Source organism: Trichechus manatus, unplaced genomic scaffold (assembly GCF_000243295.1).
Source record: "Trichechus manatus latirostris isolate Lorelei unplaced genomic scaffold, TriManLat1.0 scaffold00107, whole genome shotgun sequence".
In the NCBI taxonomy this organism is placed as follows: Eukaryota; Metazoa; Chordata; class Mammalia; order Sirenia; family Trichechidae; genus Trichechus; species Trichechus manatus.
In genome coordinates, this window is record NW_004444043.1 from 4,405,086 (window position 1) to 4,432,708 (window position 27,623).

The 27,623-nt window shown below is 38.8% G+C and overlaps 1 protein-coding gene across 1 annotated transcript in view; it reads left to right on the plus strand.

Annotated features, from left to right (window-relative positions):
- PRUNE2 (prune homolog 2 with BCH domain) overlaps nucleotides 1-21,256 on the plus strand; it is a 305,962-nt gene extending 284,706 nt beyond the window's left edge. The window contains exons 17-19 of the mRNA XM_023737740.1: nucleotides 13-99; nucleotides 4,947-5,045; nucleotides 17,624-21,256. Coding sequence (XP_023593508.1) covers nucleotides 13-99; nucleotides 4,947-5,045; nucleotides 17,624-17,654 — 217 coding nt within the window. The 3' untranslated portion in view covers nucleotides 17,655-21,256. The remainder of the gene's footprint in view (nucleotides 1-12; nucleotides 100-4,946; nucleotides 5,046-17,623) is intronic.
- Nucleotides 21,257-27,623: the final 6,367 nt, after the last annotated feature.

The window sequence follows — 27,623 nt, forward strand, 5'->3', positions numbered from 1 at the left end:
TTTTCAAAATAGGTTACGGAAGAATTTGAAATCATTCATTATTGTTCATCCCTCTTGGTTCATCAGAACAATCCTTGCAGTGACACGGCCTTTTATAAGGTATACTTAGTAAAAGTATTACTACTAGTTTTTTTTAAAATATGTATTCATTGTCCCATAAACAAGGATGTCATAAACTAAGAGAGTAGTTAGGAAAATATATTTAGTCTCCTCCTTTCCTGAAAAGATACTTTGGACTCTCCATCAGGAGTCCCTAATTAAGAATGAGAATTGTTTCGTAAAGAATGTTTTCCCTTCTGATCATTATAGAACATCATCTCTAAATTATTTGCTATAAACATGGGGATGAAGTGGTAGAGTTTTTATTACACATCAGGAAGAGGAGTAGGCAATAAATTTAAAGCAATATGCTATTTTATAGAGAAAAAAAGGGAGAGCAAAGTGGCGGTGGAAAATAAAGACTAACCAAGGACAGAAACAGGAGTCAGACCTTGTCTTACTTGTCCCATTTCTTCTGAACAAATATAGTGTAGATCATTTTCAGGGCTGGGTTTTGATCATCCATGAGGATTCTTGGTTTCCATTCAGTTCAAATTGGTAAATATTTATTCAGCACTTATTTTATGTTAAGAGCGCAACTGCTGATCAAAAGGTCAACAGTTCGAATCCACCAGCCACTCCTTTGGAGACCTTTTGGGGCAGTTCTACTCTGTCCTATAGGGTCGCTATGAATTGGAATCGACTCGAGGGCAATGGGTGGTATTTTATGTTACTTACTCTATCCGTACATTTTGGAGATGCAATGAAAAGTAAGATATCCTCATAATATAGTAAGACTTGAAACAGTTAAATTTTATTTTCTAGAACACTTTAAAAATATAATAGGATACAGTCTTGCCTAAAGTCCGGTTGCAGCTTAGATAAGACTTTAAATAAATCAAAAATTTTCTGTCTCAAAGTTATTAATAAATTCCTCAAGAAACTTCTGATAATTTAACCCTGGAGAAAAAAATTTGAGGGTAAAATCCTTAATATCTTTTTGCATAGATTTTACTATGCCATCCAGATCCTACCTTTTTGTTCAGTGTTCGCTTGTATTTATTTAGCATTCCAAATGTCTACTTCTAACAATTAAGGAGCAGGATTAGTCTAGTTTCTCTCTGGCAGTTCAGCCCTTTACCATACAATGTTACTTTGCTTTAAAAAAGAAAAAATTAAGAAATATTTAAGGTATACAAAAAGCCACTTATTTTAATAACACCAAATACTTTGACAAGGGAATAGGAATCAGTGCACACTAATGAGTTTATAAAAGGTTTGTTGTTGTCGTGTGCCAATGAATCGATTCAGACTCGTAGCCACCCCATGTAACAGTAGAATTGCCTCACAGTGTTTTCTAGGCTATAATCTTTATGGGAGCAGATCACCAGGTCTTTCTCCCATGGAGCTGCTGGATGGGTTCAAATTGCCAACCTTTCGGTTAGCAGCCAAGCACTTAACCGTTGTACCACCAGGGCTCCCTATAAAAGATTTAATGGGTAAAAAAGTAAACATTAGCATCGATATTGATTCATTGATGTTTGTTTAATAACTCAACTCTTAGGTATTATATACATGAAATTTATTTTTTCTTGATAAACACTAAAACTTTTATTACTATAACCAAAAAACCAAAACCAAACCTGTTGCCGTCAAGTCATTTCCAACGGACAGCAACCCTATAGGACGGAGTAGAACTGCCCCATAGGGTTTCCAAGGAGCAGCTAGTGGATTCAAACTGCTGACCTTTTGGTTAGCAGCCTGAGCTTTTAACCACTGCGGCGCCAGGGCTCCATTTTAGAATATTGAAATATAATTCAGCACTATTTTTTAAAATGAGTTTCAAGATAATAATGATGACAAAAATAATTATAAAATTATAGTAAATAGTGTTGTGGTAAATTACATTAATAATTTATTGAGTGCTTACATGAATCATTTTGTTTAACCCTAATGACAGTCCTCTGAGGAGGGTGCTGTTTACTATTTCCATTATATAGATCAAAACCCTGAGGCTCAGTGAGGTCAAATAAATTGTCCAAAGCAGGAGCCAGTAAACTTATTGTGTACAGGATCAAATAGTAAATATTTTAGGTTTTGATAGCCATATGGTCTCAGTCACAACTACTCAACTCTGCCGTTTTACCGTGAAAGCAGCCATAGATAATACGGAAACAAACGAGTGTTGCTATGTTCCAATAAAACCTTATTTATGAACACTGAAATTTAATTTTATGTAATTTTCAAAAGTCACAAAATATTCTTTTTTGATTTTTTTTTCAAATATCATTTTAAAAAAACATTTAAAAAAAAGAAAAAACATTTCTTAGCTCACAGGCTATAAAAAAAATCAGATTGTAAGCTGTTTGCTGACCCCAGATCTAAGTAACACAACCAGTAAATGACAGAGTCAGGCTTTGAACCCAACTGCCTGCTGATTAAAGAACCAGCATTTCAAGTACCTAGCCATTGTCTTATACAGTTTGAGCCGGTAAAACCTTCCTTAAGAGCCCTCTTTTGAATCAGTTTACATCAGTGTGACCAACTTGTAGACCTGAAACAAAGGCCCACTGAAATGTATGGCTCCTAAAGAGTAACATCTGTGTTAAAGGCATATGGCAAATTCATTCTTTAACGAGTTATTTGTCTATGTCAAGCATTGGGTTAGGTGCTGGAGACTGAGAAATTCATTGGCTCCGTTGCTGTCCTCAAGGAGTTCACAGCCAAGCAGCAGACATAGGCAGACATGTAAACAGTTGTATACAGGGCACAACGGAAGCACTTTGGGGGATGAAAACTCGAGGTGCGGCTGAGTTTCGGGGTAATGTATAGAGAGCGAAGGCTGAAAATCTGCGTCAAGAAAGGTTTTTCAGCAGAGTTAACCTTCAAGGTGATTTTCGAAGGATGAGTAGGTGGGCTAACTGACATCAAGGAGGATAATCCAGGTAGAGGAAACAGCATGTACAGACAGACTGAGAAGGAAGGAACGTGGTCTGTTTACAGAACTCTAAGTTCTAGTAATTGTAACACTGGAGATGGAAGGTTCCTCCTTGCATGTCCTCTTCGTCTTCCTCATTCCACCACTCTATCTTTCATTAAAACCTGGATTTAGCTCAAAAAGTCCAAGGAAGAGGCCTAATGTGTGTCATGGGTAGTGTGTGTTCACCCGAGATTTATCAAGAGGGCTAGAACCGACTGTGTTAAGAGGAAAGTTGCTGGTTTGTTCACAAGTCAGAGCCAGTGGCCCCGGGCCAAAACTGGAACTAAAATATCAAAGATAGACATATGAAGAGATGACCTAGCAAAAACTTCTTACTAGAATGCGCAGCAGTTGGCAGATAGCTCAGCATGATCCCTGTAGACTAGGGTAGCCTTTTCATTTCAAACCGTTCAAGAATGTTAGATCCTTGAGCAATTTCCCATTCAAGTGGAATAATATATTTTTGAAATTAGTTTAAAATTAGATATATTTTTGAAAATGGTGTAAATTCGAAATAGTACAGAAATGCATTCTTTTTATAAAATGTTCAATCATTACCAATGAGACCAAGTTCTTCCTATATCACCTACCAATTCTTGTTCCTAATCCCCTTTCCCAGAGGCAATTGTAATGATCAATTTCATTGGTATCCTTCTAGATTGCCATCTCTGAATTTATGTACATCTAAAATGGTGCTAACAGTTAAACTCTCAACTTCTAACCTAAAGGTTGGCACTTCAAACCCACCCAGAGGTGCCTTGAAAGAAAGGCCTAGCAGTGTACTTCTGAAAAGTCACAACCATGAAAACCCTACGGAGCATAATTCTACTCTTGAAACATATGTGTTCACCATGAGTTTGAATCGACTTGATGGCAACTGGGTGTTTTTGGTTTTAAAATGATAACATTTAGATGAAAGCTGTTTGTAATCCAAATCTAATCATTGGACCACAGTTTGTAACGTTGGCCCATCTGGGATGTGCTCTCAAACTAAAACTAAAAAGAAAAAAATTTTAATAAAATGAAAACCAAAAAATTAGAGAGGGAAAATGAGTTTATATATTCTTTTAAAATATCAATTTTGGTAGATTCGAAAAAAACTAAATGATGTGATTTTTGTTTATTAAAAACATGCAAATGAAGACAAACCATGAACCAGTGACTGTTGAGAATGGTAGAAACACCAAGAGGCTGAGCAAGGTGTGGTGATGAGCGTGGACTCTGCAGTCAGCCTGCTGGGTTCAAATCCAGGCTTTTCCACTTAGTGATGGCAAGACCTTGGGCAAATACTTTACTCCCTGTGTCTCAGTCTCCTTATCTTTAAAAAGAGAATAACAATAGTACTTACTATTGCTAGGCTGTAATAAGAAACAGATGAGTTAATATATGTAAACCATTTAGAGCTGTCTCTGATGCATAGTAATTACTCAATAATGTTAACTTTTCTTCTTATTAAGAGCCCTGGTGGCTCAGTGGTTAAGAGCTACTGCTGCTAACCAAAAGGTAAGCAGTTCGAATCCACCAGCTGCTCCTTGCAAACCCTATGGGGCAGCTCTATTCTGTCCTATAGGGTCGCTATGAGTCAGAATCGATTCAACAACGGGTTTGGTGGCACAGTGATTAAGCGCTCAGGCTGCTTATTGATGGGTCAGTGGTTCAAACCCACTAGCAGCTCCTTTGGAAAAAGATGTGGCAGTCTGCTTCTGTAAAGATTACAGCTTTGGAAACCCTATGGGGCAGTCCTGTTTTGTCCCATAGGGTTGCTGTGGGTTAGAATCAACTTGATGGCAACAGGTCTTTTTTCATCTTTTTTCTTATTAAGAGCGCCGAGGCAAGATGTTAAGTGATATCAGGATTTTCGAGAAGAGGCAGCAGCTTTAGGAGGGATGAAAGAGCAACTAATGATATTTTTTTTCTTTTTTTTTAGTTCAAAATTCAGCAGTAAAATTAAATATGTCAGTAGCTTATCAGAACTCAGTGGGCTGATCCCAATGGATTGCATCCATATCCCAGAGAGCATCATCAAGTAAGTCCTGACAGTTTAGAAGATTTGGTAAGAAATGATGCATGTCTGGAGAAGAGGTAGGAAATGAACTCACTTTGGAGTGGTGTGGAAAAGGCATTATCTTATTTTTAAAATAAAAATCCAGTGTCCTCCAATAAATATATTTTCTCTGACAACCTGCAGTTAACTCTTGTTTCTTTCAGACCCCCTTTCACATAATCTGCTTTGATATTATTGATGATTGCTAATCCTCACCTTGAATTTTGCTACCATCTTGGAGAAAGCATAAATTTAACATTTATCAGTACATCTGTTCCCTGCGGCCCCTCCCTGCAGAGACACAGTAGGATCTTAGCATAGCTTGGATTTCTTTACTGTCTTACAGAGAGTAATTTATTTGTATGACCATAGGAAAGTAGAAAAAAACTACCCTTTCTCTGTTTTCTTCTAAATCCATTTTTTCTTGATTCCCTTCAGGTGAAAGATTAGACAGATGGTGTGCGCCCAGTGGTGGGTGGACTGGTTATGAATGATTTCCTAGCTCAGGACCGGGTAGCACCCCCGCAGCGTGCAAGAGGAAAGAAAGCATGGGCACTGAAGGGCTCAGGATTGTGCTAAAAAATAATAATAGTAAAAGTTAACTGAATAACTGCTTGGAGCTGAGACTTGAAAACCCAGATAGCAGGAGAATGAACACTCCTATTTGGTTCATTGTTGCAAAGACCTCTTGTTTTCTGTGTATCGTGTCTTTTCTCCCACTGTGTCTGATTCACTCGTTTTTTGTTTGGACTAGAATTGAGAGAGGCTTACTCATCAAATAAAACAGACAAGCATCCTGCATCTTCTTTCATAAGGTAGATAGCAAAATGACCTCCCAATCCGGGCTTCCAAAAAAGAGTCCCATCACTTTTTAAAAAGGCACAGGAGCTGGAAGGAAAGGACTCTCATTGAATGTCTTTCTCTGTTGTGCTAGGCACAGAGGTACTCTATTTATATCATTTATTTAATCCCCACAAAATGTAAAACTCACATTTTACAGATGAGGGGAAATAACTTAGGAAGGAGAAGTTATTTACGCAAAGTCACACAGCCAGGAAGAGACGAAACTAGAGTTCAAATCCAGGGCAGCCTGGCTGCAAAATCTCCATGCCCTTTTCCAATGGATTCGTTTGCTTACTTAAAAGTATTCATCTAAATTCAAAGTTCAGGAGTAGATATATTTGGTTTTCTTACATCCCAGAAGCAGGCATGAAGACAGGATACTTGCTGGGCTTACAGTGGTCAGTTGGCTCAACTGAATCAAGTAGTTGGCTCAGCTGAATCAGCCATTAAAAACCCTACGGAGCACACTTCTATTCTGACATACATGGAGTTGCTGTGAGTTGGAATTGACTCAACAGCATTTGGTTTACTATCTAAAAAAAAAAAAAAAGAAGAAGAAGCAGAACACCCACTTATCATAATGCAATTTCCCTTTGTAAAAGATGACAAGGACATGCTCTCTTCCAACAGACATGAGCCTTAGACTCTTTGCAGGTGAATACAGTAATAGTTTCCGTGGTGTGACAGTTGGAGGTAATAGAGTGAAGAAGAGAGGAGAATGAGCTTTGGAGTATTAGATTTGAACCTTCCCTCCTACTTCTTAATGTTCCTGAGTCTTCAGACAACCTATTAACACTCTCTGAGTCTCAGCTTCAGCATCTGCAAAATGGGAAAGTAATGTGCACTTCGTGGAATTGTCTTGAGGACTGAATGAGAACCATGCATATATAAGGTAGTTAGAAAGCCACCTGGCACAGAATTGGCAATCCAGAATGTTATTCTGGATCCTTATTATGATCGTGTTGCTTTCAGAAACTCATTATCGTATGAAAAAGTTTAGCTGACAACTCACAAATCCATACATGTTAGTGTTCAAGGTCTCCACTTGGGGAAATTTACTTCAGGAGGAAGGATTCCATTTGGAAGTATTTTCTTCGGGAGGAAGAAGTTTGAAGCTATTCATGTTCTCCTCAAGTGTCCATGTTTTCTTTATCCATCTCTTCTGGACATCTTGTCTGCCATTTTTATTGACCCTCATAGTCTCATTTTCACATTATACAGTTTTTAAATTGATACAAGCCACACCTCCTTCCTGTTACTGAATAACATTCAAAGAACCTGATCTCGGCTAATCTGAGAATCTGATCTTGGCCCATCAGAGTATTCGGCTGGGATAGAGTCTGTCATCAAAGGGGCTGAATGGAAAAAAACCTTGCCCAACCTGGAATCACATTTATAATTAAATTTATAATTATAAACTATTGATTGTATCTAATAAAAATCATATTTCTCCCAAAAGGCAATTTGATCCTCATTTGGGTAAGCTTTTTCTCTCATACTTTGACTGTCTTTTAAAACATTTACTTGTCATTTTTCCATCTGTTTGCTCATTTTCCTCACTACATCCGTTTTTTATCTCGTAAGGTACGATGAAGAGAGATCTTATAAGAGAAGTGTGAGGTAAAAAAAATCTCCTGATCTATGATTCACCTGGACCCTGTGTGTGTGTGTGCGCGCGCGCCAGTGTTTTACTCGTGGGTGACCTCAACACGCTACAGAGCAAGAGTGCGTCCTATCAGTCCATTGTTTACCACTCCTGTCTTTGTCTTGTGTCTAAAGCTGTTGAGGTCAACCTGATTTGCAACTGAAACCTACTAAACCAGATCCATCCCTGACTTGGCCGGGGCTGCAAGCTAACTTTTAACTGTACTCAGCAGACGGATTTGGAGGTTCTCAGCTTTCCTCAGACAGCATGTTTCTGATCCCCTTGCACCATTTATACCTTCCTTAGGAAGGAATTTGTGAAGAACTAAGGGAAGCATCAGAAGCAGCTAAGTAAGACTTGGTTGTCATTTAGCAGCTAACATGATGTTGGCTTGCATTTCAGGAATGAATTGGAAGAAACTGCATGCCTTGTGTCTTGTATTTGCATCCTGATCATAATGCTGCACTTTAAAAATTCCCTTTCTCCCCGTATATGCAATTTCTTTTATTCTTTTTAAAATGTATGTATATGTTAGTGTTTTCAGAAAAAGTTTACACAGCAAATTAGGTTCCCACTTGACAATGTCTATAAGAGTTGTTCAATGGTATTATATAATGTGTCAACGTTCTCTTAAATTCTGTCCTAGTTGTTCCATCTATTATTCTTACTATGATGTATTTATCCCCATGATCTTGATTATTTTGAGGAAGGCATTTGTTGCTTAATTTTTTTAACGTCCATAAGATTTCAGGCACCAGAGCAAAAGAACACATCACAGGCACTGCCACATAAGATGTGACATCCAGATGGTTATTAAATATATGGAGACAACAAACTTTACAAATTTATTCTAATGAAGAGAAATGAGGACAAGTCAAAATTTGGAATTCTTTTGTAGACTCAATTTCATGGCTTTGGAAGATTAAAAACAAAAAAACAACCTATTTAGTGGCTTGGAAATATTGCTTGACTAGCATCCTCTGAGCTATAAGAAATAGAAAAAAATTATTGTTTACTATTATTATAGTTTTCCAAAAGACAAAATCATACCTCTTATGCAAATATAAAATGAATACGTCCGTGATCTTATTTGACTCATTATTTAATGAGGAACCAACAAAATGTTAAAGCTGGTTCACAGAGTATTTGATAAATTAGATATTTATAAGCAATTTAAATTTAATAATTTAATAAAAATCTAATAATTTAATATTCCTGTTAAAAGGAATATTAAAATAAAATGATTGGATTAGATACAACGCTGGTTAATGTCCAACAGGGCAATAAACTGTAACGTTGGGTTATCTTTTCCATTGGACAGAAATGATTTGCATCTCTACTGGACAAAAATCTACAAGTTAACCTCTGCCCCTACAGAGTTGTAAAATAGCCCAGTCACTAGAAAGTCAGCCCAGCACTGTTCTGAAAGAACATCCAGTAACTTCCTTTTCCTAAATTTTATGCCACAATATCTTAAATGTAACCAACTGCTGTTTGGAAAGTTTGCTGTGTTCAATATTTAAGCTTCCTTCCCATTGTAATGTTGCTTACACTGTTAGTTTTTATAACCAGCTTCCATTTTCATAGATATTGCATAAGCAGAAAGCCTGGACAATGCCTAAACAGCTACAAATTCCAAATAAATAAGATCTAAATTAGTGAGATTATTCTGCATAGCTTTAAATGCCAATTCTTCCATTAAAACAATCCATTTAGTCTTTTTTTTCCTACTACACATTTTTATTATAGGTAGCCTGTGGAGTTATTTGCCTATAGTGTGGATATTTTTGGATTAAAAATTAAAGGTTTTTGCTTTAGAAAGCTTAACATCAGTAGAGTGTACTGTTAGACTATTCCTGTCCTCTAATTTTCTTTCAAGATAACTAACAACTATTTAGACTAACGTAATTCAAAATTATATCAGTTTTTACTCTGACAGAATCATCTGAGTTCTAACGCAACAGTCTCTAACACAACTATTAGAAACAAGAAGCTGTGGGAATGAGGAACATTAGGAATCCAGGAAACAAATGCTGTTTCAACCTTTAGCATTTATCTGCAGTCAAATTCCATTGAGTCATGAGAGTTCCCAGAAAAAGAAATGTTAATAAGTTTCTCTTTCAGATTCACTTTTTTTAGGATAATAACAAATCTGTGGAAATACAATGTTATATTAAAGACAAAACATGGGGTGAGGGAACATCAATAATTTTTCGGTCAACCCCATTATCAAGTCATATCATCATGTTTTTTCATTGTTACCATGAAATTTGCCTTCTTTCATAGATTTTTTTCCCCTCCATGCTTATTCTTTGTCTGCTTAGTTACCATATTAAAACAGTTCTCATTTTTGGTTTAGTTGTAGCTTTCCGTTATTTATTTGTTTTCTCAAATCTACCATTTTGCTCTCTTCCCCTCGCCTCCCCAACCCTCCCCCCACGCCTCCCCACCTGTACCCCAGGTATCTAAATGGTCGCCATTCTAAAGGGAGCACCTTGTTCATGCCTGCAGATAGTCAATATATTTCTGCTGCTCCAATTAAATTAATGAATGTGCATAAGAGTGAGATCATCGCTGTTGAGGTGTGGTGCTCAGACTTTATTGTGCATCAGAATCACCTGGAGTACTTGTTAAAACAGTATCCAGGGCCCCATCCCCAAAGTTCTAATTCAGCAGATCTAAGGTGGGACCTGAGAACTAGCATTCCTAACAGCTTCCCAGTGATGCTGATGCTGATGCCGCCAGTCTTAGTCAGGACCATGCTTGGAGAACCACTACCTCAAAGTAAAGGGCTGAATAAAACTAGTTAGACGTGTCTTAGGAGTCTACGCTTTTGCTTTGGGTTCCATGGGTAAGCCACCTGTCTAAAGAATTCTCCCTCATTTCTTTTGATGGTAGCATTACCTATATGGGGGCAGTGGTAGTTCAATGGTAGAATTCTCATCTTCCATGCAGGAAACCCAGGTTCAATTCCTGACCGATGCGTCTGAAGCATAGCTATCACCCATCTGTCAGCAGAGGACTGAGTGTTGCTGTGATGCTAAACGGGTTTCAGCAGAGCTTTCAGACTAAGACTAGACAGAAAGGCCTGGAAATCTACTTCTGAAAAATGAGCCAAGGAAAATCGTACAGATCCCTTTGTGCATGGGGTCACCATGAGTCGGGGGCTGACTCAATGGCAGCTAACAACAACATTATGTGTATGAGGAATTGAAATATATTTGTGTATTTGAAAATGCATAAGGAGAAAGAATTCTATTCTTTTGACCCCACAGATGATTGAAATGCCTCAGAATCCGATCATTTCATCATACCAGCTACATCATCTCCAATCCCTTTCTACCTCTGAAGTGGCCCCCAAATCCTTTGTCAGGCAGTATATTATGATTTTTGGTTCAGAAAACAGATACATGGTTAGATTCTAGAAGCCAGAAAACCCACGTTCTATTATCATATGTGCCCTGACCTTCCACATGACCTTTATTAGACAGGCTGAGTGTAACCAAGGGCAAACATATTTCATCAGGGAACAAAATCTGTCTGTTGTTTTGCTTTATTCCCATAAGTGTTTTTAAACCCTCTCCCCTCACGTACAAACACTCACAGACACCACCACCACAACTAATTGACTTCCAAGAAGTGATTAGCTCAGCATGCCTTTTCTTTTCCTTGAAACTTTAGATTTTTAAGGGAAGAAAATTAGTATACATAGAACTGTTCTTATTTTGAAAATGGTGAAGAACCCATCTGCTGCCTTTGGAGTGACAGTATTTAACGGTTTGCAAATTGCTGTTTTCTTTGGAATGATTCCTCAAAGTTAAAAAGCAGAAAACCTAGTTTTGGAAGATTTCCCCTTCTAGATTCCATTCCAGCTTTGCTAGTTTTTCTAGCACACTGTCAACACTCACTGGACTGTCCTTGTTCACTAGAGTTGCCAAATATTCTCCATAAAAATACCAGACCACCAGTGAGAAGGGTGCAGAGTAAGGGGGAAAAGAAAAAGCCGTCTACCCTTCCCAGGGGAGGAGCCTTTTGCCATTTTTCACAGAACTCCTTCTCTTAATAACTGAAGCTCATGTGCAAACAGATAAATTAGCGTGTGAAGTTACTCACATTGCAAAAGGAACACATACATTTAAAAAGGATCGTCAAATCCCTTTAGTTTATGTTTACCAGTAGTAAAATATTAACCAGAGAGAAAAAGGAAAAGTTGAAGAGTATTAATCAGGAAAAAATATAAAGCAAGTGTGAAATATGCCAACACAGGAAACCACCAATTTGTAGTATTAAAAACAGCTAAGACACCTTCAAAAAACTTTCGTTTGATGATTTTATACAGGTACATTTTTTTTTTCTTCTTTCTGGGCACATTCATTTAGGGTAATGTCAGGACTCCTTTGTGTTATCTGAACGCAGCTTGGCTGTATGAAGTGGTAAGTGACTTATTATTCTCCTGTAATGACAACAACGAAGAAGGCCGACACCGGAATTTTTTTTCTTTTAGCATCTTGGAAAATCCTCCTTCTTGTGAAAACTGGAAATTAACTGTGTTCCTGTGTAAACAAAATTAAGCTTCTTGAGAGTGATTTCCCGTTGTATATAAAAAATTTTATTATTTGGGGTACAAATAAAGTTTGGCAATGTTGTGTTCCCTGAATAAGATAGATTGAAAAGTCAGAAAAAATGACAAGAACAGAGGAGACCACTGGAGGTGGTAGGAGTTTTTCATTTTCCTTTTGTGTTTCTAAATCATAGTTAATTACTGTAGCTCAAAACTGATGGCAAAAGAATCCCAGCTTAAGTTTATCATCTGTTCTAGTGTAGATTTGTTCAATATTAACGATAGCACTGCATTAAAACAATTGAAAATACCCAACTCTGTTGTGTTTACGAAGTAATAATAGTGGAGAAATGTTTACTGCTTCCTATTTTTTCCCTTGCACTCAGAACTAGCTGCCTTTACAATGATCCAGAAATGTCTTCTATGGAAAAGGAGTAAGAATTCACCATCAATACAGCTATTTTGTTACCTGGGGTGTTGTATGGCTGGGCTGTGAAAGAAAAAAATACAGTGAGGACTGGGTAAACCCCATTTAGATGTTCAGCTTTCATGTTCTCTATTTCTGAAACTAGAAATTCTGCCTGTTAAACATGGCCTCATGATCACCACTTAACTGTCTTAATGACCGACTGAGTCTTGACATGGCATTCTATTTTTCCAATCCAAAAATGAGGAAAAGATTAATAATAGAGCCAGATGTTAAGAACATTTGGGCGAGAGGACTGCAACTCTGCTTTCTGAATTACGTCATCTACTTTAATCAGTGAAAGTTTGGACTTCCATTTGAACTTAATATTTTGGTGGATGGGAGAGAAAAGGTCCTTGTTTTGAAAATCCCAAGGAGGCAGTTGAGTCTGGATGGGACTTTTAAGAATGACCTGTTCCGGAAATTCCCATCTTGGAAGAAATAGAAATCTAACATGTATGGAGTTCTTGCCATGTGATAGACTCTGTGTGAAAAGTTTCCCATGTAGCATCTGATTCTTATCTTCAGAATAAGGCTGTGAGATACATTTATAGATGAGGGAAGAGGCAGAGATCCGACCAGTCCAATGTTTTATAGCAGTAAAAATGCCTCAGAGCTGGGATTGGAACTTTTGCAATTTAGCTCCACAGCTAATTCTTTTGAAATCAGAGAGAGATGGTCTTCATGCTGGAATGGGTATGCAACCACTGATCTAACTGAAGACTAGTGAAGACAAAATTACCCACCCAAAGGAACAGAGCTCATTCATGGCCAAGTTAGTTTCAGAGAATAAACTCTAGTCACCAAAGTGATCTCAAAGAGAATTTTGCCATCCCATCAGGGGCTCCTAATTTGGCTTGAGGAGTCCCTAGGTGGTTCAGATGCTTAACATGCTTGGCTGCTAAGCAAAAGGTTGGAGGTCTGAGTCCACTCAGAGGTGCCTTGGAAGAAAGACCTGGCAATCTACTTCTGAAAAATGAGCCACTGATAATCTTTTGGAGCACAGTTCTACTCGGACACACCTGGGGTCGTCATGAGTCAGAATCAACTCGATGGCAGCTGGTTGGTTAATTTGGCTTGAGTTATGGAGAATTTAACATTATTCTTGTTTTGAGGAATCCAGAAGGAGAGGCACAAACAGAATTTAAATTCATCTGCTATTGTCACATTTCTGTTCTCCAGCACAAGGTTCCTCAAGGTCCCAAGAGAAGCTGGAAAACAATAGTGCATATCTCTGCAGTGGCCATGTTGACCTTACAGCTTAAATAAAGTTTATGCATGAAAACACCAGAGAGATGGTCCCAACTGAAAAGTATAAAAAGAACTAGGCTTTAAGGGGACTTCTGAAATCACAGCGTTTTTTCTGAATCCTATCCCTTTGAGATGAAGACTACAATTATTTCAGACAAATTGCCACATGAAAATTCTGCAAAGAAAAATACCTCAGTCCATCAGTCCACCATTTTATAGTGCAAATAGTTCTTCCCTCTGCAAAACAGTGCCCCCTTGAGTAGAGTCCTGGGTCCGCAGTTAAAGAGCTGCTCAAACTGGAATGTCCCAACACCCAGGCACTCACTGGCCGACTGCTGCTACATCTTCGGGTTTACCCACTCCTTTGCCTGCCTCATCTATATTGTTCCTGATTTGTGTATAGGGCTGTTTTGGTTGCGAAGAGGGTAAAACACTGCTTCTTGTTTGGGCTCATTCCAGGGCTATGGATGGGGGAGGGCAGGATGCTGTAAATTGTTACTTTTACTTCCCACTTTAAAGAAGAACAAATTCTTCCCTCTTCTTCACTCCTCTCTTTCCTAAGCCCCTAACTTCCACAGTGCAGAGGATGAGATCCTGGTTGAGGGACTGGAATAGCCAAGGGTTTTTTTGTTTCTTTTCTTTTTTGCTGACTCCAGACCTGGATTAGACTTTCTGGCTTTGTTTTAATACTAGAATAAGGGGATTCCTTTATCTTCAACTGGCTCCTATCTACTGCAGGCCAGAAATGATAGGGGAGAATTCTGTGTGGAAGCATTTTACACAGAGCTCGGCTGCTAACTAAAAGGTTGGCCGTTCCAATCCACCAGCCGCTCCTTGGAAACCCTATGGTGCAGTTCTGCTCTGTCCTGTAGGGTCGCTATGAGTCGGAATTGACTTGATGGCAACGGGTTTGGTTTTAGTAGCTAGTATTGGAGCCTCTGGGTGGTGCAAATGGTTAAGAGCTTAGCTGCTAACTGAAAGGCTGGAGGTTCTAGTCCACCAGAAATCAGCCATTGAAAACCCTATGGAGCACAGTTCTACTCTGACACACATATGGTCACCATAGTTGGAACTGACTTGACATCTACTGTTTTTTTTATAGTTAACATTGAATGGATGAACTGCAAAATGAGCGAAGGCTCAACCAAAGGGCTTAATCAGGCCAAGAATAAAAACAAAGTTGTGATAATCCTATAGTAACCAAAACCCACTGCCATCAAGTGGATTCCAACTCATAGGGGCCCTATAAGGATCCTCTCATTTTCCTGAGAGAAGGGAAGACTATGCCCATTTCTCATCTCTTTTTTTAATAGTGATATACACAAAACATTCAGCAGTTCATCAATTTCTACATATACATCTCACTTCTTACATAAAGCACAAAAGCTTTTATTCATCATCACTCATTCATTAAACAGTATTGTCAGATATTTTGTAAAGCGTAGGGATGTTTAACACAGGTTAGAAGTGAAAATGACCTACAGTAAAACTGTCAAAAGGCTGCGTGTCTCACAGGAAAGCTAATCATAGGAAACTAAACCCATCTGCTCAGAGATGAGGAATATTCCTTTCATATACAATTCTGATTAAAAGCAAACTTTTTTCCAAAAGGATTCTTTTTTATAAGTAGCCCTAGGTGCTTATTTCCTTTACTTTTAAATTTAGGTTTTATTTATTCGTTAATGTTCTAAAACTTGTAAAATATTTTATATACATAAAAGAACTTATACGATGGAGGGGATGTGGTTCTATCTGGAGGAGACTTCAATTAGTAGCATTGCTGGTAGCTTCATTAGTTCCATAAGATACTTGTGCTCTCAGAAGTTAATCCTAAGGGTTGTTTCCTGTATTCATTTCTAAGAAAAGTGTCCACTTTTGACTATTTTTGCTTCTTCCATAAGCTGAGTAAATAGGTTTCAGTCTTTCAGCTGTTGGTTCTCCAAAAGCTGAAGGGTTAATTAAACCCTGGAAGGTTTACAAAAAAGTCAGTACAAAAAATAAAGTATTTTAAGTTGAGCCTCCTGGCCTAAGTGTTGTTTCAGATTTTTATCAGTGGCCAAGATGGTAAGACAAAGTGAATGTGCACTTGAACCTTCACAAGACAGTTTCAGATATTCTAACCTACATTCATACTGTTCAAACAATGTGCCCCAAATTTTGACTTAGTAAATATTCTCCTGGTCTGTGAGAGAAACTAAGCCAACACCATGGGAGAAAGAATAAAATTCCAATCACCAAATCAAGCTTAATACATTTTAGAAGCAAAAACAAGTTCAAATACAACAGTGACCTGTGTTATAGTATATCAGAAGACAATCTAAGCGTCACAGTGCATATAAAGAGAACATGTCTGTTAATAAAACTCTGCAGATAAGAGAATAAGTCAGATCCTTGATGCATTAAAAAAAGAGAGAGATTAAAATTCACATTGACCTGACCCCTCTCCACCCTCAGCATGGCCAGGTTCTAAAAGCTCCCAAAGGAAGCAAGATTATTGCAGGTACAGCAATTAAGCAGGGAGATGATTTTCCCATTTCAAAGACCACCACGCTACCACTACTACTAATAATTACACTAACAGTTCGCTTTTACTGAGTGTTCACTACGTACAATTGAAAACACTTCAGACTTAATCCTTAGCAAACTGGGAGAGAGAGATGATTGTCCCTTTTACAGATGCAGAAATGGAAAGTTAAAGGTAGGTAGTTGGCCATCGTCCTACAGCTAATAAGCGGTGGGATTAAGAGTATTTTGAAGGAGAGATACTGTACAATTACACACTGGTTGGGCAGGCAAGGTGGGTCGCCCGTGGCTTTAGTTTGTAAAGCTACGACAAAGAACAGCACAAAGGCTGTGTTTCCTTCTGTTGTACTTAGGATCACTATGAGTCAGACTCATATGCCACCTACTAATAATAATAATACTGCAAAGAACACTGCTCAGCTGCTGCGGATTCCACAACCAAAGCGCAGTAACCTTCACAACAAACTGACTTATGACTCAGGAGGGCAGAGATAAGCGAAATCCACAGATACTCCCCAACTTGCCTTTTTCAAACAAATCGCTTTTCTTTTTCTCTCATAACTGAAATTCTTCCTCTGACTGTTCGCTGGCTTGTAGTTCTCTTTCTTTCTGATGGAGGTGCCAGGGAGTATAATATGGTTCACTAAGGGCCAAGGAAGTTTTGAATGTATTCCCTAGATATTTGGAAACCCACTGAGCATTTTTAAAAACAAGCTTTTCATTGGTGATAAGGATGCACCTCATTAAGGTAAGCAGACCCTCGCCAACAAGTCCTTTGGCTGCTGGAAAATACTGAATTTTCTGGTTGTTTGATTGTTTAGCACTTCTTACTGTTGAACACTTGTCAGACTTCACTTATTTCAGGTAGATCATTTACTTTCTCCACTAGGAAAGGTCACTTACTGAAAATAGGTACCTTGTTTTCAAAATGTAATAATGTTCTTTATCTTAACCTCCTCTAGGAATGAGCCTTAACAAGAGCCTGTTGCCTCCCTGTATCATTTTGAAATGGCATAAAATGCTTCCAGAATCAGTTTTGTAAAAATAAACTGATTCCATATTTCAGAGAAAGATTGGCAACGAGGGGAGGATTGTATTTTACCAGATTTTTCAAGTGGAAGAATTTTGCATGATCTATTTTAACTTGGTCCTTTGAGGAAAAACAGCAAACATATGCCACCCAAATCATTCCTAAATATTTCACATTCAATTTCTCATGTTTCTCTCTCTCTCTCTTTTTTTTTTTTTTTTTTAATCCCTGTTTTTCAAAGTATTGACCTGAAGCTGAAAGAAAAGCCCTAGTTGACCGTGGCTGGAAGAAGAGGATGCTTTTCTGCATCATGATCCTGTTGAATCATATCTACCTGGAAGGGACAGGGCTGATGTTATTTTTTGCCACTTTGCACTACCGGGTGCCATTCTAAATTTCTAAGGGGAAAAACAGTAATGGAATTTGTTTACTCTTAACGTGTTTTATGAAATTGTGTGTATTTTCCTATTTTGCCAATTATGTGCCTCAAAGATTTTAGTTGAACCTTAGCAAGAAAGTAGGGCCTTCCATTCTGATATTTCATTACCCTGTGGTGCAGTGGTATTTTGTCCTTTAGATCAGAGTTTACCAATAGGACAAATTTAATCCAGTAATAAGTGTGAGTGGATTTGTCCCCATAGATTAGCTAGGCTTTTTTTTGGTGATCATTTTAGGTTAAAGTACACAGGAAAATTGTCTACACATAACTCTGCCTTTAAAATCCTGAATTTGCTTAAGATAGACAGGAACTAGATAGGTGTGAAAGCTAAGTATCAGCTTTGTTATCATCTACATGAATCTTCTCTAACTCCTCAGAGGGAAGCCAGTCTTCCTAATGCAGGTCGGTTTTACGCTAATTATCAAATTGGACACCAATCTGTATGTGAATGGGTCTTCTTAAAGATTATCATTTCTTCAATGAACAGTAAAGACCTCCACACGGAGAAATTTAGGATTAATGCCCATGTTTTTGGTAGTTATCTGTACTTCAATCCATAAAACTAGGTCAAGACATTGGTCTTTTCTTCCCAGCATCTAATGGCCAAGGGCTCCCTAGGTGTAACGGAGCCAACTCAGAAATTCACTATTTGGTTATGCTCGGTTATCTGAATTTCTCTCTCACAGGCATTATAAAAAGTAATCTGCTTTAAAACACTCCAGTCTGATCACAGGTTTAAAATTAAGTGTGAGTATATACTACTATTTACAAAATATTTCCTTTTTGGTCTCCATATGTCCTTTAAAATGCTAACATAACTTCAGATCTGTGGACCTCTAGCACAAAGATTAGCAAGCAACACCCAAATCCAGTTTTTGTATGATCTGCAAGCTAAGAATGATTTCAGCATTTTTTGGTGGTTTTTAAAAACCAAAACAAGAATAATATTTCATGACTGACAAAAATTCTTCGGTTTTCAGTGTTCATAAATAAGGTTTTATTGGGACACAGCCATGCTCACTTATTTACATATTGTCTCTGGCTACTTTTGTACTACACAGGCAGAGCTGAGTATTCGTGACAGAGTCCACATGGCCCACAAAGCTTTAAATATTTACTGCCTTTGTAGAAAAAGTTTGCTGACTCCTGCACTAGCACCTAATCTCCTCCCTCCGTTTTATTTAGATACTATTTTCCCTAACTGAAGGACAAATAAGACTGCACACTAATTTCTTTTTAAGAAGTGAACAGGTAGCAGCTATGTTTTTATCGACATCCACAGAGAGTAAAATACATGGCCTTCTGAAAAAGACAAGAGGCCCCTAGCCACAGAAGCACTGCTCAGGATGCGTTTGCAGGATTCAAGGTGAAGCCTTCTTTGAAACAACTCTTTAACCGTTTGCATGTGTTACTGAGGTCTTCACCTTACTCGTGGAACCATTTCTGAGTCTCCAGTATCACCTGTGACAAACAAGCTAGCAAAACTAAAAATGTTATGGAGTCTCATGCTGGTAACTTTGTTAGGAAGAGCCATCAGGGACACCTTGAGCCTTGGGTGTAATGAACCCTGAAGCCCTTCAAAGCAGACACCTTTGCACAGCTGACTGAGTTTCACTGACCTCATTTGCTTCTTGTCAGTCTTTCACTCACCCTCCACACACGCTCACGCATACGCGTCAGCTCTCTCTTCCTTGACAATGCTAAGCCATAGTTAACCTATATTCCCTCCTTGGCCCCTTTCAACTTAAGTATCTTGTGGAACTGTGTTCTTTTGGGTCTCCACCCTTAAAGCATCTGGTTTGCCTGATACGAAAACTCTAGACCCCACCCTCTGTCGCAGCCCACCTATACCTTTGAAAGCCCAAATGATTCCTCTCCCAGAGCTTAGGTGTTGCCATAAGTACAGTGACCCAATATTCCAGTCTGCATACCTGTTTGTAACTGTTGCCCTGGTCTAATTATTAATAACACTCCCTTTTGCTCTCAGTAATGTCCCATTTGGGAAGATAAATTACATGATCACCCTAACCACAGGAAGTAATGAAGAACCCAGTGTTCCATTTAGTGGTGCAAGCCTGGGGACATAGGGGAGTTGTTAAAGCCAATCAGACAAGGAGCAATCTCACCATTCACATTTTCTGTCCTGCCTGTTTACGGAAGACTACTCAGCTAGTATGCTATTTGAAGCTTTGTCTTCCTACACAGAAATGATGAGTGTCTTTCCCAATCCATGGTTTTGTTTGGGCTGTGCTCTGGGCTGTGTAACCATTCTGATATTTAGGCATCTGCTACTTTATTGTCTCTTAAAAAGAGAAGTTAATTGCACGTGCTAGAGAAAATCCACCATGTAAATTCAATCCAAATAAATAGAATCCTAGAGGAATCCTGAAAAAAATAATCCCTAAGCAGATAGGTAGACAGCTGTAAACATTCATGTCATCCAGCTATCTAGCTCCTGCATTCTGAGCATTCTTGCTTTGGTTCTGACTTCTGGAAACTGCTTTGCACTCTTCCTGTAGTTTGCAGTTAAGCGAACCAAGGGGTCGTTAGGGCAAAAGGATTGTTTTCCCAAAGTGACAACTGCTCTTCATGTAGCTCCTTGATTAAGTGGAAGAACAAAAATCTGCAGGAAAGATATTGTCAAGGAGTGAGAAAAGTTTGTTTGAGGGCAATTGCTGAGTGTGGGAAGAAAACCCTAAGATTCCTTTCGAAGCCATACAATGTTTTAGCAGGTCACCCTCTAAGACATACTTTGGGATGTGTGAGGAAGTCACTACACCTAGCCGTCATTATTAAGATATATTTTCAGTATTCAGTTATGGTACTGCGTTTGCAACTCTCATCACAATGCCTCAGTAGTTTGCTCCCTTAGAAACACTTAGATGTGCACAAATTAATCTTTTATATATTTAAAGGATTTTCTACCATGTATCAGATTGTGCCGAATATAGTATCTATTAGACCTTGTTTGGGTAAATAAATAAATTCTCCATAAATAGTGTGGATTAATAATATAAAGATATGTAACAACACAACGTATATATAGCCTCTCTGTATAATTCAGAAATAAAAATCGATTCCACATTTCATGGCTTCCTTTCTTTGCGTTAGCAAGAATCGCTCTGTAGCTTCGCTTTAGAACAGGTTTATCTGTACATCATTGGAGCAGGGGTGGTGCAGTGGTAGAATGCTCACCTTCCATGCGGGAAACCTAGGTTCGATTTCCGTCAATGCAGCTCATGCATAGCCATCACAAGGGTTCGATCCCCAACTGATCATAGGACTGGCGCGAGAGCGGGCAGCGTTTTTATGCTGTTGTGCATGGAGTCGCCATGAGTCGGAGGCCAACTTTGGCAACTAACAACAACAACGAAAATGGACATCAGTCTAGCTTGGCACTTGAGGACATTGTATAAATGTCGACTTTCTTTGTCACCCAAATTTCTTTGCCTTTTCATTTTTGCCTGTCCTTTGCCTTTGCCTCAAAATGTGTTGCTTACTCTCTGAGTAAGAAGTTTCTCACTTCAGAGGAATCTCCATGACTCACCATTATTTGATTTTGCAAACTTTCCCTTTGGTTGTTCCTTGCCTTTTATGGCATTTATGCATTTTTAAATTTCAATGCACTAAACACCATTTTGTTTTTAGTTTTTTTGTTTGTTTTTTCACTTTTACAACCTTCAGGTAAAACCAGGGCTGAGAATCACCACTGTGCTTTTTTTAAACTTAATACCCATTGCCATTGAGTCCATTCCAACTCATGGCAACCCTAAAGGACAACCATAGGCTTTTCAAGGCTGTAAATCTTTACAGAAGCTGACTGCCACATTTTTCTCCCACAGAGCAGCTGTTGGGTTCAAACTGCCGACCTTTCGGTTAGCAGCCAAGTGCTTAACCACTGCACCACCAGGGCTCCTTAAATACCTAATAAACAAATGTTTATTGTACCAACCAATATAATTGGTGGACTAACCAAATGCAAAGTTGTTCTACAAAAGATGAGACATTGCACAGTTCTCATGATCCAGGAACTAGGTCTGGAGGATATTGTCCTCTACCCAAGGGAGAGAAAAAGGAGGAGAACAAGTTGAGAAGTAATTGAGGGCAATCACTCTGCTTCCTTAAACTAACTATGGTACTGGAAATTGGAGGACAGAATGGGTAAAATGTGGTGGATACACTTTGCGGAATACTGTGCAGCTGTTAGAAGCAACAAACTAATGTTCACAGTGCAATACTTAAAGTATTGCTCTAAGTGGAAAAGGTAAGAAAGAACTCAATATTTATAGCATAATGCCATTTTCTGTAATTTATAAACATGTTGTTGTTGCCATTGAGTTGGCGCTGATGCGTGGCGACCTTACGTATAACAATTAAGCATGCCCAGTCCTGTGCCAACTTCATGATTGCTGGTATGAGTCCATTTTTGTGGCTATTGTGTCAATCCATCTCATTGAGGAACTTATAAACATACACAAAACAACACTATATATTATACAAAATCCAGGCATATTTCAGGACTTAGCACACACATTAGAGTGGGTGCAAGGGACGAGGGTGAGAGTGAAGATTGGGAATAAAGGTGAGAGTCTAATTAAAAATCAAAATCAAAAAGAGCCTTTTATGGATTGCTGGTGGTAATGTGCTATAGACTGAGAGTCTGATGAACTCAGATCTCATCACTGAAGACACTCCACATTGTCGCTATGGAAGCCAGAACTTTCAGCTGTAAATCACAGAAAAGCTGTGTGAGTTAAGGCACTTTGGGTCCCCAGGGGGCTATTCCCTTTGACAGTCTCTTGTCCCCTTTCCCTCTGTTGGCTGCCTCAGTGGGCTGCAGCTTGCCAGGAATAAGTTAAGAGCCTGCCCTGGGTTGCATCACCCTGTACAGTCATGGAACTTTTAATTAAATTAATCCCTTTTGACACATCGATCCTCACAGAGCTGTGAGCTTTATAGAGCAAAGAGACTGCCTTATGAAGCTAATTTTTCTAGCGAGAATTTCATTTACATTTATCCAAAATAACTTTCTTTAAACAAGATTATTTGTTTTCAATATATAAGCATTTTAACTATAAATAGATGGCAGACACTCAAAACTGCCATCTATTAATCTCTCTAGCCTTAGCCCTACCAACGGCTCTGCAGCCTTTGACACTTGATCATTCCCTCCTTGTGGAAACTCTGATCCCTTAGATTAGTGAACTGAATTACCTTGTTTTTTTTCCCCCATATTCATTATCTATTGCTGCATAACACAATATCCTAAAACTTAGCACCTTCAAACAACCCATACTGATTATTGCATAATTTCTGTGGGTCAGAAATCCAGGCACAGCTTAGCTGGATTCTCTGCTTTAAGGTCTCTCAGGGCTGCAATCAAGGTGTTGGCCCAGGGTCTCTCACAAGAATCAGTCAAGGTTCAACGGGGACAGAATCTGCTTCTAAGCTCACAGGAGCCTGTATTCAGTTTCTCGATGGTCATTGGACTGAGGGCCTCATTCCTTGTTGGCTGTTGGCTAGAGGTTACCCACAGTTCCTTACCACATGGACCCCGCCAACATGGGGGCTTGTTTTGTCAAAATGAGAGAGAGAGAGAGAGACTAAGGACAAGATGGAAGTTAAACAATTTTTTTGTAATCTAATCATAGAAGTTACATCTCGTCACTTTTGCTATATTCTGTTTGTTAGAAGAAAGTCACTAGATCCAGCCCACAATCAAGGGGAGAGAACTACACGAAGGCATGAATACCAGGAGACAGGGATCAATGGGGCCATCTTAGACGTCTGCTTACCACACCTCCTAACCCTTCTGCTGATCCTTCTTCGAGCTACTCTGTCTCCTCTTGCCTATAAGTGGAGGAGTCTCTCAATGTTTCTCTTTTTCTTTACTCTTTCTTCTGTTCCTTCATGACTTCAACTAACATATCTCTTCAGATTGTTCAAGTCCTGATTTCAAGCCCAAGCTTCAAAACCACACCATCATTTTCCCACTCAGTCTCTGTGCCCCCTTCAATCTCTGGAAGAAAAATTCTCTCCTCCCTGGGCTGCTGAGACCATTTCTCTACTATCTCGTTGTCTTTGAAATCACGCGTTGGTGTTGTTGTTAGTTGTCATTGAGTTGGCCTCTTGCTCATGGTGACCCCATGTGTCACAGAGTGGAACTGCTCCACAAGGTTTTCTTGGCTGTAATTTTATGGAAGTAGTTCGCCAGGCCTGTCTTCTGAGGAGCAGCTGGGTAGGTTAGAACCACCAACCTTCAGGTTGGCAGCCGATCACAAACCACTTGTACTACCCAGGCTTTCTTGTAATCACACATACTAGAATTCAAATCCCAACTCTATTTATTAGCTGTGTTACTTTGAGCAAGTTACTAAACTTTTCTGAGCTTTAATTTATTTGTTGTTAAAATGTGGATAAAACTCTCATCTTACAAGTTTATGTAAGAGTTCAATGGGATTTAAATGCCCAACCTAGTGCTTAATACCCAGAAAGCATTCAATAATTGTTAGTTGTCTATCCACACCTTCCAGTCCCTGGAGAAGGACATCATACTTGGTAAAGTAGAGGGTCAGTGAAAAAGAGGAAGACCCTCAACAAGATGGATTGACACAATGGCTACAACAATGGGCTCAAACATAGCAAGGACTGTGAGGATGGTGCAAGACTGGGCAGTGTTTTGTTCTGATAGGGTCACTATGAGTTGGATCTGACTTGATAGCACCTAACAACCACAACAACTTACACTCTCTTTTCTTCCTCTTCCTACTCACCCAGGCTTTTATCTGCTAACCAGCCAACTTCTCCAAATCCACTCCCACCCACCTTTAGTTTCCTGTCAACTGTGTCAGCATCTCATTTCCTCTCCTGCCCTCTCTTCTAAATAAAAACCCATCCCGTTGCTGTCCAGTCGATTCCGACTCATAGTGATCCTATAGTACAGAGTAGAACTGCCCATACATAGGGTTTCCAAGGAGCAGCTGATAGTTTTGAACTGCCGACCTTTTGGTTGGCAGCCAAGCTCTCAACTACTGCACCACCAGGGCTCCCTCTTCTAAATAGACTACGTAATTCTCTTTAACCAGTTCTCATTTTCTCTCAGATATAGTTATTTTACTCCCATTCCCTGCCTTACTCCTCGCCTAGTCCCTTCTAACACTTTCATCTCTTATCCTTACTGAATATACCTTTTGTTTTTACTTTTTCTTTTGAAACAATCTCAAACTTGCAAGAACAGTAGAAGAAATTACTTTTCCTGAAACATTTGAGAGTAAGTTGTCTACATGATGTTTCTTCACCCCCAAGTGCTTTAGTGCGCATTTCCTACAAACAAGGATATTCTCCTAATAACCTAATATGACTATCAAAGCTGGGAAATTAACATTGAAACATTACTACCAAATAATCTTCAGATGCCATACAAGATTCAAACATTGTCTCAAGAAATGTCCTTTATAGCAAAAGGGTCCCATTCAGAATCACACTGCATTAAGTTGTCATGTCTCTTTCGTTTCCTTCAATCTGGCATAATTTTTCAGACTTCGCTTGACTTTCATGACCCCAGCACTTCTGAAGGTTACTTATAGTTATTTTATAGAATGTCCCTCTATGTGAGTTTGCCTGATGTTTCCTCATGATTAGAGAAAACTTCTTTGGCAACAATATCTCAGAACTGATTTGTGTTTTTCTCATTGCATCCTGGTGATGTTAAGTACTTGACTAAGGTGATGTCTGCAAGGCTTTTCCACTATTACTCTTTTTTCCTTTGTAATTAATAAGTATTTTGCTGGGAGATGCTTTGAGTCTATGTAAATATTCTGTAGCTGACCAAACTTTCAATTTATCAATGTATTTATTTATGTCAGCATGACCTCATGGAATGTGATTTTATTCAATATGTTACAATTCATCCTCTAATTGCTTGTTTAATCCTTATATTGTCGCAGATTTGGTCAGTGGAGCCCTTTCAGTCTGGCTTCTGTGTTCTTTGACTTCTGTGTTCTTTGACATGTCCCCATCATTCTTTGAGTACTTACTTCCCTACTCTCTGGCACAAGAAAATGTTCCAGGTATTTTCACCTTGTATTTTCCCTGTCTCAGCCCTGGCATCACCCATTTCTTAAAGGACCCTAGTTCCTTTTTGTGAAGAATGGTATTTGGAATTCAAAATCTGATACTAAGACTCAACATTGTGAAAATGTCAATTCTACCCAAAGCAATCTACATATACAATGTAATCCAAATCCAAATTCCAACGGCATTTTTTTAATGAGATGGAGAAACAAATCACCAACTTCATCTGTAAAGGGAAGAGGCCCCGGGTAAGTAAAGCATTACTCAAGAAGAAGAACAAAGTGGGAGGCCTCACACTACCTGATTTTGGAACCTATTATACCACCACGTTAGTCAAAACAGCCTGGTACTGGTACAACAACAGATACATAGACCAAAGGAACAGAATTGAGAATCCAGACATAAATTCATCAACCTATGAGCAGCTAATATTTGACAAAGGCCCAAAGTCCGTTACTTGGGGAAAAGACAGTCTCTTTAACAAATAGTGCTGGCATAACTGGATATCCATCTGCAAAAAACTGAAACAAGACCCATACCTCACACCATGCACAAAAACTAACTCAAAATGGATCAAAGACTTAAATCTAAAATTGAAAACGATAAAGATCATGGAAGAAAAAATAGGGACAATGCTAGGAGCCCTAATACATGGCATAAACACAATATGAACCATAAGTAACAATGCACAAGCACCAGAAGACAGACTAAATAGCTGGGAGCTCCTAAAAATCAAACACTTAATGCGCATCAAAAGACTTCACCAAAAGAGTCAAAAGACAACCTACAGACTGGGAAAAAATTTTTGGCTATGACAAATCTGATCAGCATCTAATCTCTAAAATCTACAAGATACTGCAAAACCTCAACAACAAAAAGACAAATAACCCAATTAAAAAATGGGCAAAGGATATGAACAGGCACTTTGCCAAAAAAGATATTCAGGCGGCTAACAGACACATGAACAAATGCTCACGATCATTAGCCATTAGAGAAATGCAGATCGACACTACAATGAGATATCATCTCATCCCAACAAGGCTAGCATTAATCCAAAAAACACAAAATAATAAATGCTAGAGAGGTTGTGGAGAGACTGGAACACGTATACACTGTTGGTGGGAATATAAAATGGTACAGCCACTTTGGAAATTGATCTGGCACTTCCTTAAAAAGCTAGAAATAGAAGTACCATACGATCCAGCTATCCCGCTCTTTGGAATATATCCTAGAGAAACAAGAGCCATCACACGAATAGATTTATGCACACCGATGTTCACTGCGGCACTGTTAACAATAGCATAAAGATGGAAACAGCCTAGGGGCCCATCAACAGACGAATGGATAAGCAAATTGTGGTATATCCACACAATGGAATACTACACAAAGATAAAGAACAACGATGAAGCCGTGAAACATAACATGGAGGAATCTGGAAGGCATTATGCTGAGTGAATTTAGTCAGTCACAGAAGGATAAATATTGTATAAGACCACTGTTATAAGAACTCAGGAAAGGTTTAAACACAGAAGAAAACATTCTTTGATGGTTACAAGGGTGGGGAAGGAGGGTGAGGGTTATATACTAACTAGATAGTAGATAAGAATTATCTTAGCTGAAGGGATGGATAGCACACACTACAGGGGAAGTCAGCACAACTGGACTAAACCAAAGCTAAGAAGTTTCCTGAATACAATCAAACACTTTGAGGGACAGAGTAGCAGGGGTA